The 15,488-nt window shown below is 43.5% G+C and overlaps 1 protein-coding gene across 4 annotated transcripts; it reads right to left on the reverse strand.

Moving 5' to 3' along the window:
* Positions 1 to 3,375: 3,375 nt before the first annotated feature.
* On the reverse strand, positions 3,376 to 14,764 carry CLDN12 (claudin 12). 4 transcript variants are annotated; one of them, XM_040591732.1, is made up of 5 exons: positions 14,620 to 14,764; positions 13,441 to 13,554; positions 11,857 to 11,923; positions 10,053 to 10,272; positions 3,376 to 7,393 (listed from the first exon to the last, which is right to left on the reverse strand). In XM_040591732.1, the coding sequence occupies exon 5, from the start codon at positions 7,363 to 7,365 to the stop codon at positions 6,628 to 6,630; it is 738 nt and encodes a 245-aa protein (XP_040447666.1). In that variant the 5' UTR covers positions 7,366 to 7,393; positions 10,053 to 10,272; positions 11,857 to 11,923; positions 13,441 to 13,554; positions 14,620 to 14,764; the 3' UTR covers positions 3,376 to 6,627. The 4 variants fall into 4 exon arrangements, with proteins under 4 accessions (XP_040447666.1, XP_040447665.1, XP_040447664.1 ...); XM_040591731.1 differs by lacking the exon at positions 13,441 to 13,554; XM_040591730.1 differs by lacking the exon at positions 10,053 to 10,272 and having other exon boundaries at positions 14,620 to 14,763.
* Positions 14,765 to 15,488: the final 724 nt, after the last annotated feature.

Genomic DNA, 15,488 nt, shown 5'->3' on the forward strand with positions numbered 1-15,488 from the left:
GAATCTTACTGTGGCTAGTGAAATCTAGTCCAGGCAAATTCTGTTCTGCCCAGTGTGCAAGATCTCCTACAGGAGCTCTAAGCAGATTAGTGCTGAGAGCCTAAGAAAATTACAGCTCTCAGATGACTTCTCAAGTGAGGCATACAGGCATCGGCCGCTAAGATTAGTGGTTCTCAAGGTTCTCATAACTCCTTGGCTAATTAAGGTGCAGCCACATGGCATTTGAAAGTGTACACGCAAACTAACTGGAACTAATGTACCATAATGAATGATGAACTCCATAACCCAGCGGCAGCTGACAAAAGAACTGCTGAAAGCCCCACCAGCACCTCAGTACTTGCTAAGCTGCAATGCCAGAAACCTCATGTGCTGTGGCTGCCCACGTGCCGCCAAGCCTGCAGAGCCAGCTCTTTCCCAGTTGGTAACACTGACTCTCCAAATTATTTGCAAGGGAAACATCCTCACCTCTGCAGTTGTGAGGGTCAACAGCGTTTGGTCAGAGTTGCAGGTGGCAAGTCAGATCTGAAAGTGCCCGCACCACAGGCCTAAGAAAGAACAGAAAGGTGAGTATTTTTCTGGGCTTGTATTCTTAAGGCCTTCTCTGGGAGAAGCGTAATTGAATCAAGCAGGACAGGCAGCTGCAGAAGGCAGCCAGATTTGCGCAGTCTGATTTATCTGCAGCTGTACTGTAAAGAAAACAACCTCCCACTGAGCCTGTTTTGTGAGACTAACTCCTTGTCAGCTGCTTCCTGAGGTGATACTTTTGCCAGGAAATTCAGCTTGTCTATAGAACACCTTAGCACAGAAGTAGAAAGAACCTGAGCATTTTATTGCTGCTGATTAAAGAGTCAAAACAGTGCAGTAGGTCATCCATGATGCTGAGTCTTCAAACAGATGTATCTAACACTAAACCGTTTGGATCTAACCTATAAGCTAATGCAAATATCTTAACATCTGGCAGTATTCATCTATTAAAAAATTAGCTCTTTTCCTTACTAATATCATTATCAGTGGAGATTTCTTAAAACATACATGGCTTAAGGCAGTGTAATCTTCAAATTCAATAAAAAAGTCAGCTCTCTCTTATGCTTCATTACCTTTTCTCCTCGCCATACCTTCTTTTTCTAACTGAATTAGGATGAAATGGAAGAAGATGGAACAAACTCTGAAATGTTTTGAAACATGATTTTTTGCCTTGCTAATAAACATCCAATTTTTTTCTCAAAATGCAGCATTTTTCAAGAACTTCTACAATTAATAAACATGACCCCCCTTAAAAAAAATTCAAATCGTCTTTCTTATGTAAATTGCTCATTAAGTTTGAAAACAAAGGTCTCAAAGTAAGGCTCCATGAAGAATCAATGTAAAGCTGCCATCTTGCCCTTCTGCTGCCACCCACATATTCCCGCTGCCTCCTTTGTGCTGGCAGTAAAACTCGTGACCGGGAGGCAGACCAGATTAGCTGCCTGGGAGGCTGAAAACTAAAAAAGCAGAGAAGATAAACTGCAAAAGGAGCAAGAAGATGGCATTTCATCTTCTGGTAGCAGACTATATTTACATCTGCTTAAGCCCATCAAGAAATCACATGCTGAAGCCTTTTGAATAGTAGGTCAGAAAGCATCTGCAGTTAAGATACATGCAGGACCTGTTTTAGGAAACATTTTTTTACATAACTGCTATTATTTATTTAAACTCCAATGTAAATTTGTAAGTGACCTTACATGTTTGTTTACGAATATGTTGTGGCTTTGGGAAAAAACCTGGCGCAGTAGCCATGGTTACAGACCCCCGACTGGTGGAAGTGCTGTAATACAGAGACTGCAGAGTGCCAAGCTTCGGTGCTGAAATGCCACCCTTGGCAGTGGTGGCTGCACAGCACCTTCTGGCATGGCATGTAGCTAGAAGTGCTGCTCAACACTTGGGTCAACATCTGTGGTTCCCAAGGACACACGCTGCTTGGCGGTACTCATACACTGTGTTTCCAGTCTGCTTATCGTATTCTGGGAGTCTTTGGTGCCGAGTGAAGCTCATTCAAATACTTAAGAACTTTAATTACGTATTTTTTTCTTTGTTAGAACAGAAACTAGGACAACATTCCTGCTACTGATGTCCAGCTTTCAGGTCTCCTCAAAACAGCCTTAACCACTCATACCCTCCAGCTCACAATTTCTCCTGCCCTGTGCTCAGCCTTTACATCTCCTTGCAGCTGCTACACCCAAAAAACAAAGCTACCATCCCTAGCAGGCTAAATACCTGAATGAGCAAACCGACTGTTTGGAACATAGATAAAAAGCAGTTTTGAGATCAGAAACCACCCTCTTACCCTTCAATGAGGCTTCTGTCCAGCTTGATGAATGCTGATGCAGCAGCGTAACAAAAAGCATACAAAAACACTTACGCGATTTCTAAGGTGTGTTACCTGCCGACTCAGACCAATGGATAAGTAACATTACACACCTGCTGAACCATATATGTGAACACAATTCCTGTGAAATAAACCAAGGGAAAAATCTGCCAAGAGATTTGTTGCCAAGGAGCGCAATGGGGAAAGGCTTGGTACCGAGTTGCTGTAATGCTGCTGAGCTGCAGTTGCCAGGAGCAGCATGCAACAGAAGTGAAGCATCACTAACCACTACCGCTGTTCTGGACTGTCGCAAGTCCCTGGGATGCCAGATCAACTTCCTCACGTAAGGCAGCAGCATGCTTTCCAGCTGACAGCACAGCCAGCACAGCAGAGGGGAGCGGGCCAGGAGGATGGCTAATGCCACTACCACCTGCCTTGTGTGACACTAACACATTGTAATTCTTAGCAGTCTATGAAAAGTAACACAGCACAGAAGTTTTCAGCTGGGTTAGCAAGTCGTGCTGGTTAAGCGATGGTTGAACGAGCCGCAGAACTGACACAGGGAAAGAGACGCGGGGCTTCGGGTGCAGGGCGAGGGCTTTGCTCTTTTCCACGTCACGCTGATGCTTTGGCTCTGCTATGGGGCTGAACCAGATCCCGGCCCCCAGCTCCCACCCCCGCCACAGGCAGAGAAAGGGGATCCTCTAGATTAAGGGAAATCACTCTCCTGCTTTTAAAGGGAAAAGAAATCCTAGAATTTCTTAGGACTAGCTTACAGGAAAAGGAAATTATAAGTAACAGTCAAGCTTTCAGAAGGTGGCAGAAGGGGTGGTTTGGGCTTTTGGTGGTTGTTTTTTGTTTTGGTTGTTTATTTAAAGCAGGAGTCCTATAAAATTAGTGAGTTAAAATGCAGTATACACAACATTTTAAGCCTGTTAAACCATCCGAAAGTCTGGCAATCAATATCAAAACAGGCATAGTCTTTCATATTTTAGCAACTAGTTTTTTCCATAAAATTAATCAAAATAAAATGCATCTTATGAGACTGTTTTATTAAAAATACGTATCTTTAGTTTCACATAAAAAGAACCAACATTGTAATTAAACACAATTTAAGACGCTGGACAGGAATTACTTGGAAAAAATACAGGTTCCCGTAATCCCAAAGCACCGAGCCTTTGACTCCATGAGCCACAAATTAAAATCTTCCTGTGCTCAAGAGCCAGAGTGCCTGCCCTGCACACAGCACAGTGCTGAGGAGCGAGCAGCTGGTCAGAGGCAGGGGTGCTAACTGCTCCACAGCAGCTGTTCTCTGGCAGAGATACAGGCGTTCTTCTCCCCAGATCCAGGGAGGCCTGTCACTCCCCAGCCCTGCTGCTGGGCATGATGGTAACCTTAGCAAGAGAAATGCTGGAGTGGCACCACTTGGCTCAAGCGTCAGAGGTTGGCCACCTCTTTCTGTAAAGGAGGAATACAGCACAACACTTCCAGTTAATTTCACTTAGGATCCAGCAGAAACTCACGTTAACAGCACTGTTGAAAGAAATCCAGCTGTGCTTCGGTGATACATGATGCAATGGTCTCCTTAATAAAACTATGCTGGAATCCACTAACTTTTGGATCCCCACTTTTTACAGCTCAGATCCATCTCAGACTTTTGGAAAGACACAATTTTCAAAGCAACAAGTTATTAGCTTAGGCAGCAGCAAATACTGATTGAAAGTTTAGTGCATAAAAATCAAAGTCATAATACAAAAGAGCTGTCAGAGACATCTGCTATTTAAAGTGTAGAGAACAAAACACTGGCTGCATTTACTCTCTCGTAGAAAACATCAGTTTGCCAGGCTGCCTCTCTTGCTCTGGAGATGCTGAAGATTCAGCTCCTTTTAAAGTCACAGAGAGATGTATTCATCCCTCCAAAATGATCAAAATGCTTTGTAAATTCAGGCTCAAAAAGCATACCAGACACTGACTGTAAACTAAACATTTACTGGCCAATTCATAACTTAAGCAAGGCACAAAGAAGAAAAGACACTGGAGCAATGGGGAAGCAAGCTGACATGAAATGGCAAACCAGTGGTCCCTTTGCTTTGACCTGACAAAGCATCTAAGGATACAGGCAGCTGAAACAGCAACAGTATCTGAAGTTGGACCACCACAGTAACTGCAAAACAAAGTTCAATTTTGAAGAAAAAAAAAAAAAAAGCAGGCTTGCATGTCATTATACATGTTCTAATCCCATACAAGTACTGATCTGATTAAAAGAAAAAAGATACTTCATCTAACATCATACCTTGTAAACCTAAGAGGGTATTAAACCCATGTAACTTTAGAAGCCTACCTCGTTAAGTATTCTTTATCATCTACAGCGTTAATTCCTTAGACTGCAATTTAATCAAGCACTCTGTCTGAAAGGCCTGTCTGTTTATTAACTCTGCTGGGAATTTACGACAGGTATCAGTGTCCTCACTCAGTCCACTGAAGTCTGAGGTCTACCAGTTAAAACACAATGATTCCTCATACTGTTACCACACAGATTGTAACAGAACAAGATTTGCTCGGCACAGCATTTGTTCCTATTTCTAATGCATGGAAAAGGAACGAAACTGACTTTCAGGATCTCAGATGAGTTTGCAGAACTGGAATTAAAGAAATCTATTTGATTTTTTAGAATGAAAATCTGTTGTGGGATTAATACAAATATAACTTTCCTTACTGGAATGGCATCTTAAACAGAAGAGCTTAATTTGCCAGTCTTGGCAAATCAAATACTTGTCTTAATTGTAACACTCTTCAACTCACTGTCATCAATTTTCCAAGCAGTTTCAAAGCCCATATTGAAAAGCTTTGAACCTTGGGGCTGACCTGCTCTGCACCTTAGAAGGAAAAAAAAAATATTTAAAGACATCCAAGGTTGGGAGTCTATAATCTCTCCTCATCCTTGTAGAGCTACAATGTGAAGTTCACGAGTTATTCAAAACCTCATCTTACAGAAAACAGGAACGGGAAACTTTGTCCAGTTGTGAAGTGGCAGCATAGGAAATAACTGGACTTTAACTCAATTTTAAAATAGCTCAACTTGAAAAGTGTTGAAGAACAAGGCTGAAAAGGTTGTCTTAATCAGTAATTATATAAGCTACAGCATGAAAACTCCAACAACCATAAAGATCAACTCTGAAAAATACACAAGCTCATTGTTACTTTTATATACATTTAACAAAAAAAAAAAAACAAAACAACAAAACACAATCTAGATTTAAAAATCTCTCCCTGGGGTTATAAATCCCTTCCTAGAGAGATGTTGTTATAGCCTGTGTACAGTATTCCAAAAGAATCTTTCATAGCCTTCAGAATTCTTCATGGTTTTCCTAATCCGTTTTGCAGTGAGTGACAATTCTCTCCAGAACTGAGTAATACTTCAAAGCCTACTTGAAAATCCATCTTTAAGATGGCCTTCAAATAAAATATTCAAGCTTCTAACCAGAATTTTTACATACAAGTGGTTTTTGTTTTAATCAAAGTAGATCTAGTGAATTTGCTAACTTACTGAAAAAGACTAGAATAAAATTAAAAAAAATGTTTCTAGCCTCCAGTACAGTAATTCACTAAATGCTATTACAGTACAGAAAAACATTATTAGTTAAATCAATTTTATTTCTTCTGATAGCTACTTTGAAAATAAAGGGTAATATGACAATAATTCTATTTCCAAAGTTCAGAAGCGGGTAGCTTTTTGTGTCTGCAGTCGAAAACAAAAAACAGTGCTGCAGAACTAGTCAGTCTGCCAAATACCCTTTTCAGACATCGCATCTTGAAATACGTGTGTCTAGAAGAGCAAGAAACTCAGTGACCCCCTGCACCCGGTTCCACTGCCTGCATTTGGATAATGCATGGGTGCAAGGTCCACCTATGCAGCTCTTACGATGGGATCAGAATCTAATAATAGCTTATCGGACAGCAAAAAGGTTCAAACCTGCTTTGACCTCAGTAAGCAGAAGGATGAACAGACACCATTGTCTAATGTACTGTCCCAGCACCAGCAGCAATTTCATATGTAGTGAGCTCAGTTAAAAAAAACACACCAAAAAAACCCAAAAAGCAGTCAGGAAGTAACACACCAGAACAGCAACCGACTTGCTGAACTCAGGTCTCCACTGCTTTGCACCTTGGGAAACCTGACCTTACAAATGACTATGCTCAGTGCAAGGCAGCAGAGAGAATCAAGCCTGCAATTTTCACCGTTTGAATGAGCACAAGAACTTGGCTTCCAAGACTTTGTCTTCTTAAGATGCATGTGTCACAACAGGAATGTCAATTTCCATGGCAGAGAGGCGAGAGCGTGCAGAATACGGCTGAGAGGCATAGCTGTGCATGCTAGGGGCATGGGAATAGAGGGGCTGCCAGAAAGGAGAAGGTAGGCTTTTACATGCACAGTACCACAGACACAGCAGAACGGAAGTGAAAAACAGACCGCCAGCACTGGCAATGGCAATAAATACAGAGATGTCAAAGCTAAAGACAGGCTCATATTTTCTGTTCAGATAATTGTTATAAAAGATGACCCAGACTGATGGAGTGAGACAAATGGCACATGCCAGCAGGAACAAGAGGCCAGCCACGAGATGGCAGCCGGCACTGTTTACAAGGCATTTGGCCAATTTGATGTTTGGCACGCTTGATACAAAGGCTGTGTTACACATGCCAATCAAGCAGAGAAACAGAGCTGAGACGGCAGTTAACATACTCAGTGGAAGGGCAAACTGAAGAACACGCAAATCCAGTTGATCGACAGCAGTGTACCACTGTGGGTCATATATCACACAGTCTCTGCTCCCATCAAAGCGAGCGCACTTAATCCAGAGTCCCGTGTAAATGGTCACATTCCTCTCATTCTTGTTGAATGTGTACAGTCTCATTTGCCTCCAGTTTGGAAGCAGAACTGCTGCAAGGAGTCCAGCTACTGAGGCTGTTCCACTGAGGAAGGCCAGTACGGTTGCTGCGTGAACATCCCGGCAGCCCATGCTTGCCCACAGAGGTTGTTTTCTGCAACTAAAAAGAAAAATTTTTTAAAAATAAACATCAGTAGGTGAAAGTTTATGGATGTGGGACAGACTACAGTTGACTTGTGCCAGGTTAATAAACTTGTATGGCAGCTGATTCTTTGCCTTACACACTTATGCAGAGGTAACACTACTGAACTCATGCTTTAATGAAATGTTAGATTATTTCAGACCGTTGCAATTGCTCAGCTGACAGACTGCCAAATTTGCTGCGTTCAAGATAAAAAAGGAGCACTTGAATACACAGCTCTACGCATCTCTCACCTTGTGTTGCTGCATGGATTTTTACAGAGTCCAGGTGGAGAGGACCAACCACTGAGTGAGCGTGTTTTAAGAAGTTCATGTCTTCTCAACTGGCCTTCCTCTTTAGCCCAGATGTAACATTAGACTGTGTGTTCAATCCTACCACACGGCTGTGTGAAAGGGAATTGCTTAAAATCAACAGCATTAGCCCAGACAAGGAATGCACATGTAGGCAGTTATACACAATTTATATAGGCCAAATTGTTGATGAGAGCTGCAAGGTAGGAGAGAAGGCTCTGTGGAGTAATTTACTATGAACTTTTCAAAAGCAACCAACAGTTCTTCCATACTACTTCTGCCTTTCAAAACCAGCTGTCTAAGCACACAAACAATTCCAGAAAGCAGATGGCTTTTCAGCTTTCACCTTTTCCTTTTCAGAGCAAGTATTAAAGAATACTGCTTCCTTTTCAATATAACCACTGCCTGTATACCTAGTATAGCCTCTTGCCTGCACAGACCCTGCGAAACAGTCTCAATGATGCGTCTTAGAAAAAAATCAAACGAAAAAACACTCAAATTAAGTAATCTCTTCTCTGGGTGCTCGAGATACTGCAGAGAAGCCTAATACATAATAGGCATCTGAGCATCCACCCCAGAATGTACTTGAAGCAGAAAACTAAGAATTATAGTGCCTAAAAAATGAGCAGATACTTGGAACTCACTGAGCGCCATTCAGTCATGAACTCCTACTGAAATTTCTTTCCAAATCATCATACTGCATTGTGCTTATTTGTCTAAAGTCACTAACCAATTCTTTAGGTACCAGAAGTTCCATCTAATGCAGATACAAATAACTGAGTATCTGTATCTCAGAAAGGTTACAGACACTGTTGCAACCAAAGAGGAAATTGGATCTGATGCCTTACTATCCTTCTACACGTGCAGACATCGAACGCCCAGGAAACTCTTAAAGTAAGGAATTTCCGTGTATACTGGAAGCAGACTACAAGCATTATTATGCTATACAGCCAGCTAGCATTTTATTGATTTATAGACAAATAAATAAAGCCCAATTTTTTTCCTAAGAAAAAACTAGGCATTTGTTCACTTGTTACGCCATCTAACCCTGAAGGATTGCAATGGTATGTGGGTACCATTGAAGTGCTGATTATACCCTTTTAAAGCAGCACTGCTGAGAAGAAATAAAGACAACCACATTTATAGTAAAAATGCACCTTATTCAACAAGATAGCATTACATTTTTGTGATGAATAGCTGACTGTGGGCAAGCTACTGTTCTCATGCCAGTACACTTTTACAGATAGCAGAGTCATTAATAGGGTAGGGAGACCCAAGACTTATTTCCATTATAATTGACTTAAAACTATGCTTAACCTCAACTTCAATAAGGTCAACACAACCAATTTGCAAGGAAACAGAACTGTAACAAATGGGCTTGAGGCACTGTGGGAAAATTACTTTGGGGGGCGGGGATTAGAGAAAACTGGGACCAACAGAAGTGCAACATTACAGAAAGCTTTTTAGGGTAAAACACAGCTATTGCCTTCAGGATGGTTGGCATGCATGGCATCTACTCTACCACAGCTCCTTAAGCAACACACCCTGCCAGCTCATCATATGCTGATGGGTGTGATGGAGGGTGGAGTGGAGACACCACAGCCAGGCTCTGTGGTACTCCCTGCAGGAAGGGGAACCTGATGTTCTGATAAGCTGCACAGCAGTTGTCACATGAAGAATGTACGAGATAATGTCAGCTGCTGAGCTGACCATTGTGGTGAAATGACTTTCCTCAGATGAAATAATCTCATTGTAATACTAACGCACCCCTCCACCCCAAAGTTACCTGCCTCCAAGGTACTTACTACTACATCTCATTGGGTATGTGACACCAATCAGTAACAAAAATATGTATGATTAGAGTCACTCAAGCTCCACCTAACTGTAAAGAAAATGGACTGGTCCTGGACTGAAACAAATCTAAACGGGAGGAACTGCTGTATAAACTCCCAAAATACCGTACTTTGATTTAATGTCACAAGGTTAGGTCAAGCTGACCCACCCTCTAAAGTCCTATCTGAGGATGCATACTAATTTACATTGAAAGTGAAACTTTTAACCAATCCTGTATATGATAACAAACATGCAACGTACTATGAAGTATATAAAGTGGAAAACTGAGGGGAGAAGTTAAGGAAGACTCCATCGTAACTTCTGGGATCAGCTGACAGGCTGAACCTGTCTCCTACCCCACAGGGATGCCTACTGGGTAAGAACTTTATTCTATGACTAACTCATGCTAGCTGTTATTAAGTGTATTGTTTTAAGCTTGTTTTGCAGTCAGCGTATTATCACCAGCAATCTTCAAACCTTACTCTGTCACAAACCTGTATTTTGTATAATAAAAATCTTGAGCTGAAGTTCGTTTTGTGTAAGCCTCTGGAGATGTGACTAGTTGTTGTAAGGGATTTGATTCAGTGATGCTGTCCGTGGGGGTCCCTGGATAGGTTAGTTGAATGACGCTCTGATGCAGCAGGCTGTCAAAATGCAGGCGGCAGACAGGCTGGTTGGACACAAGGGTCTTGTCCTTCCTGGGAAACTGGCAGGCTGATCAAATATAAAGGGTTTGAGGAAACCTTCCTTCTTAACGCGACAGGGTAAATATAATATAGCATCACATTTTCTTCTCCTCAAAGCTCAGTACTTTTGCTCTTCCATAAAGAGGCTGCATCTGCCTGGACAAAACTTCCATGCAGGCAGGGCACACTGAGACAGAGCTCTATGAGAGGCCGCTGGAATAAGCACAAGACTGACCGTTTTCAGAAACCCATTGTTTCTGCAAATTCACTTGCAATAGTAGATGATGAAAATCTGAGGAGAGTTAACGCAGAGTGGGCAAGAAGTGAAGTTCACCCATATTCTCTAATACAAGAGGGTGGAAGAAAAAAATGGGATATTTTCTTTCCTTCTACATTACCAAGTATAGTTATGGCAAAGACTATGCAGCCAGGATTTAGGACAGCATGGGGGAATTTCTATTTTTCTATTACTTCTGCTGTACCAGTTACATGGACAGAAGACTTTAGTCTCTAGTTCATCCTATGGTTGCCAGTTATGTTTACGCCACCCTGCATACCTTGTTCTTGCTGCTGTGCCTGGCAGACGCACTAAGGGTGTCTGTTTTGGTTGGGTTTTGTTGTTTTTTGGAGTTTGCTTGGTCTGGGGTTGGTTTAGGGGTTTTTTTGCTTGTTGTTGGTAGTTTGGTTTTGAGCATTATTTTTTTTTTTTTTTAAAAAAAAAAGCAAACAGAGTGCTTCTCTTTGGGTAGTGTCCTGGTTTCAGATGAGATGGAATTAACTTTCTTCTTAGTAGCTCAGGCAGTGCTGGTTTTTGGATTTGGTTTGAGAATAACATTGATAACACTGGTGGTTTTGGTTGTTGCTAAGTAATGTTTATACAAAGTCAAGGACTTTTCAGTTTCTCAGGCTCTGTCAGGGAGAGGGCTGGAGGGGCACAAGAAATGGGGAGGGGACACAGAACAGCTGACCTGAACTAGCCAAAGGGATATTCCATAACACAGAACGTCATGCTCAGTATATAAACTGGGGGACTTGGCTGGGGCCTGCCAATCACTGTGTGGGGACTGGCTGGGCATTGGTCAGCAGGTAGTGAGCAACTGTATTGTGCATCACTTGGGTTTTCTTTTCCTTTCCCTTTGTCTTTTATTCCTCTCCCTTTTATATTATTATATCTCATTTTATTTCAATTATTAAATTGTTCCATCTCAACCTTTTACTTATTTTTTATAAAATTTTACTTATTTTTTCCCTTGATTCTCTTCCTCATCCCACTGGGGACGGGGTGGGTGGGGACTGAGTGAGCAGCTGCATGGTACTTAGTTGCTGGCTCAAGTTAAAGGTAGGAACCTTCCTACCTGTAACTGCCAATACCCAGGGTTCCAGGTAGAAAGGGAAAGACATAGAAAATAGCTCATTTTCCATTTAGAGGGTACAAAAGGAAAGTGAATTTGTAGGTAAGTTAATCCATGATCCCCCCCATCACAGGAAACTCATCCCCTCTTGCAAATACTGCTAGCTTTATAGCTGTAATTACAGCTTCAGTTACAGATCCTTGATTAAGACAATAACAAAATAGATGTTGTCTTAATTAAGATGGATCCTCTGTACTTACCAGCAGTGTGTCCAAGTCAAGAGAAACCTCAACAGCTTTTAGAAGCAGGAAAAATGTGTTACTGGATCTAAGAAACAGAACAAGGAGCAAGTCAAAATCACAGTTGTTTCATGCAGTTCCAGCAACAGTTTACATTGTGATTCAGAAATACAGAAACTCAGATATGTCTACATTTGACCAACTCCATCACCCTTCTACAATTTCCTTTTATTTAAAAACCAAAACTCAAACTATTTTTTCTCTTCTCCCCAGGATTTTTCCCCAGAGCATGTTCTCTATCTACTGATCTCTGTTTTCATGCAACAGATAAGAAGGGTGCAAAACCTCCCCTTTCTTATGGGTTTTCCAAGACACGGAGATGTTCACATCCTGAATTTTACATTTCTAGTAAAAAAATCCCAAACATATGAAGTCATATGAAATTATTATTTCAGATGTTACATTCCAGACTGCACTTAAACAGCACCCTGCTGTTTAAAAAATCATTTCACCCTTTCCTTAATGTCAGAAAACAAAACACAGACTCTAAACTGTTCATATACTTCCGATTCTCTATTCCTTTGTGGCTTCTACACAAAGGTTTCAAGGAAAAGGCAGAAAGGCAGGAAGTAACAGTGATGCCTTTTCAATGGCTGTCCACCATTTCCAGAGGAAGTGAAAGGATCCTCCTGTGGATTCTCTTCACACACACATCTGGGATCCACACCACTGAGTCCCAACAACTCTGCAGGTCATAATAGGAAAATCACTTTTCTACTGGACAGCATCAGACCTACAAGCATGTCATTAGGTGACTGTTAAGAGCTACAACCTAAAGGTGAGTTTGCTGTACTAACATGTACAAGGACACAGAATTTATTCTAAATGACCTATATCAAAACCTGAAATATTGTAAGATTTGTATATGTGTAGTCTCCTGGGGTGCAACATCAAAAAAATTCTTCTATCAAACCATCTACGCAAGAGAGAGGCCTTACAGCACACACTCATGCAACCTGCGTTTTTCACTAAATGAGGAAGTAAACTTCCAAGTCTGGAATCCTTCAGTATGAAATCTATTGCATACAAGACAAGAAACGCAGACACAATCAGATCAAGCAGCCCACAGGATTTCCACTGCCAGGTTAATCAATCAAGACTGCTATGAGTAAATGGGGCAATTTGGCCAAACTAACTACACAGGGCTGCAGAGGTCAGCTTCAACATGTTCAGCTATATTCGTAGAAGTAGCAGGGTTGGGTTTTTGGGGTTTTTTTAGCTTCTATCTCAAAAAAGAAAAGTATTACTTGGAACAGCTGTTTTTACTCAGTAACATTTCTGAGCAACTTCCAAGCTTTCTATGCATTTAGCAGCAACTGAAGCCAAGATAAACACACAGATCTCCCTCTGCAGGTTCACACCCCAAAATACCAGCCAGTGCTCAGTAACAACCATAATTAAGTAGAAAATTACTACAGCAAACCAACCCATCAGAAAGGCAGCTGTGCCCTGCCCAGGAGTCCCTCCCATTAAATGATGAAAACCTGTGACCACCAGCTGTTGTAATAAACAGATACAGAGCAGGTATGGAATATTCTACAGTACCTAATTCAGAAAGCCCTCAATTTCTGCAGACGTGGAGTTTCTTTTCTGTTCAGTCCAACTGATTTTATTCTCCATCACTAGTGGTGCTGAACAACTCAGCCGCTTCCAAACTAACTGTCCAAGGGAAGAAAGTACATTTTGGCCATGATATGTAAAACCTTGCCTTGCCTTAGATTCTAGACTGAAACTTCTTACATCCCAAGGACTTTACAACTGTAATACACCGGGGCCTTATATCTGATCCACAGAAGTTACCAGTCCTAATACCACTTCAGGGACAGACTTTGCTGTGGCTTCTATTCCAAAGATCCACGTTGCTGCAACAGGATAGGCTGGCTGAAGTAGGTTAAAAACTGGTAAATTATTAATTGCCCATAAGGTACAAAAATGAAACAAAGAAGAAAAAAGGCATTTACTAGAGACATAATTCAGTGATTAGTAAAGCCAGCTCTGTTCCCTTGCATGGCCTTGAGAAGACCATAATCTTGGGAACCACCACTGTTCTGTAAAGCCCTACTGGAGAGAGGTCACGTTAAATAATTTATAAACAAATGCATTCTTTTAACTACCCACAACATTATTATCAGTTTAAAAAGTTAGGAGTTTTGAATAATTGACCACCAGAAACTGGAGATGAACAGCTATCCTGTTTCAAGACAACCGGAAGTAAGTGGTACAGAATCAGGGCCACCAGTCATTTTTCATTCAAGAAATCAATCGCACTGTACCAAGTTCTACAAAAGCCCTATTAAAATTAAATCCAGATGTGCGGGAATAGAATTAATGTTTCTAACTAACAGATTAGGGCTTTGAAGAAAAATCTGTAGCACAGGTAACTGTTTTACCGACCGTTTCGGAAAAAAACAGATGGTGCGCAGCCGGGGTGGAAGGGGCAAACACACATACCCCGATGCTCGGCACAGGCCGGGCGCCGCCGGCACCCGCCGAGGGGGAGCCTGCTCCCCGCCACCGCTCCTCGCACCTACCGCGCCGCGGGGCCCGGCCTGCGGGGGCGCAGGGGCCCGCCGGGAAGGGGCGCAGGGCCCCCCCCCCGCCTAACAGGCCGCACGGCGACCCCCGCGCGGAGCCCCCGCAGCCGCCGGGCCGGCAGCCCCCTCACGGGCCGGGCGCCGCTGGGACGGAGCCGGAGCCGCGCCCGCCCCCGCTCTCGCCGCTCACCTTCCCGTCAGGGCGCGGGGGCACACAGCCAAGGCCCCATCGCCGCCGCGCTGCCGGCCCTCCACCCGCCGGAGCCGCCTCTCGCCCGCCAGCCCGCGGCCGGCCGCGGGACGCCCGGGGGGTTGTGGGGCTGTAGGCCGGCGCCGCCGCAGTGCCCGCCCCGCCGCCCCGCGCACTGCAACTCCCAGCGCCCCCCCGCGGCGCCCGCGAGCCGCGAGGCGGAGCCGGCTCCCGCCCCCAGGGGCGGCTCCGCGGGGTCCGCTCGCTCCGCCCGTCCCCCCTGCAGGGGGCGCTGCCGGCACCGGGCGCCCCGCGGCCGGGGGAACCGGTGCTTTGTCACTGTCCCCGAATTCGTCAGCTGCTTCGTTAACTGCTGGAGGAACCGGCAGCGCCGCCCCTCAGCGGCCGCTCCCTGGGGGAGCGGTGCGGCACCGCTCCGGCCCCGCCAGCTCGGGAGCGACCGCTTTCGCATCTCCCCCTCCGCCCGCCACCTCCTCCTACCTTCGCTTATTTGACTGTCGATACCTTACCCGACACGGTATCTCGCATCTACTCTTCCGATTCTCCCGCCCGGCGAGCGGGCCGCAGCACCGCTGCCCGCGCTCTCGCGGCCCATTCATTACCCATTCACCGCCGAGGCTCACGTAACTCTTCAGACGCTGCGGAAATAAAGTCGGTTCAAATTTACCCCCCCTCACCTATGTGTGAGATTAAGACCAGTGCACAAAAAAGTATGACAAAAAAATTCTCGACCACGAAGTAAATAGATAGAAAAATAAGCCTGACAGCCCATAGCTAGGCTTTGGTGAAAACATTAGTCCCCAACACAATAGAGAAAAATCAGAATGAGAATCAATAATAATGATAAA

This window comes from Falco naumanni, chromosome 4, assembly GCF_017639655.2.
Source record: "Falco naumanni isolate bFalNau1 chromosome 4, bFalNau1.pat, whole genome shotgun sequence".
In the NCBI taxonomy this organism is placed as follows: domain Eukaryota; kingdom Metazoa; phylum Chordata; class Aves; order Falconiformes; family Falconidae; genus Falco; species Falco naumanni.

Bases quoted from the DNA above. Each gene is read 5' to 3' on its own strand.
- CLDN12 (XM_040591731.1), bottom strand. From the start codon at position 7,365: ATGGGCTGCCGGGATGTTCACGCAGCAACCGTACTGGCCTTCCTCAGT.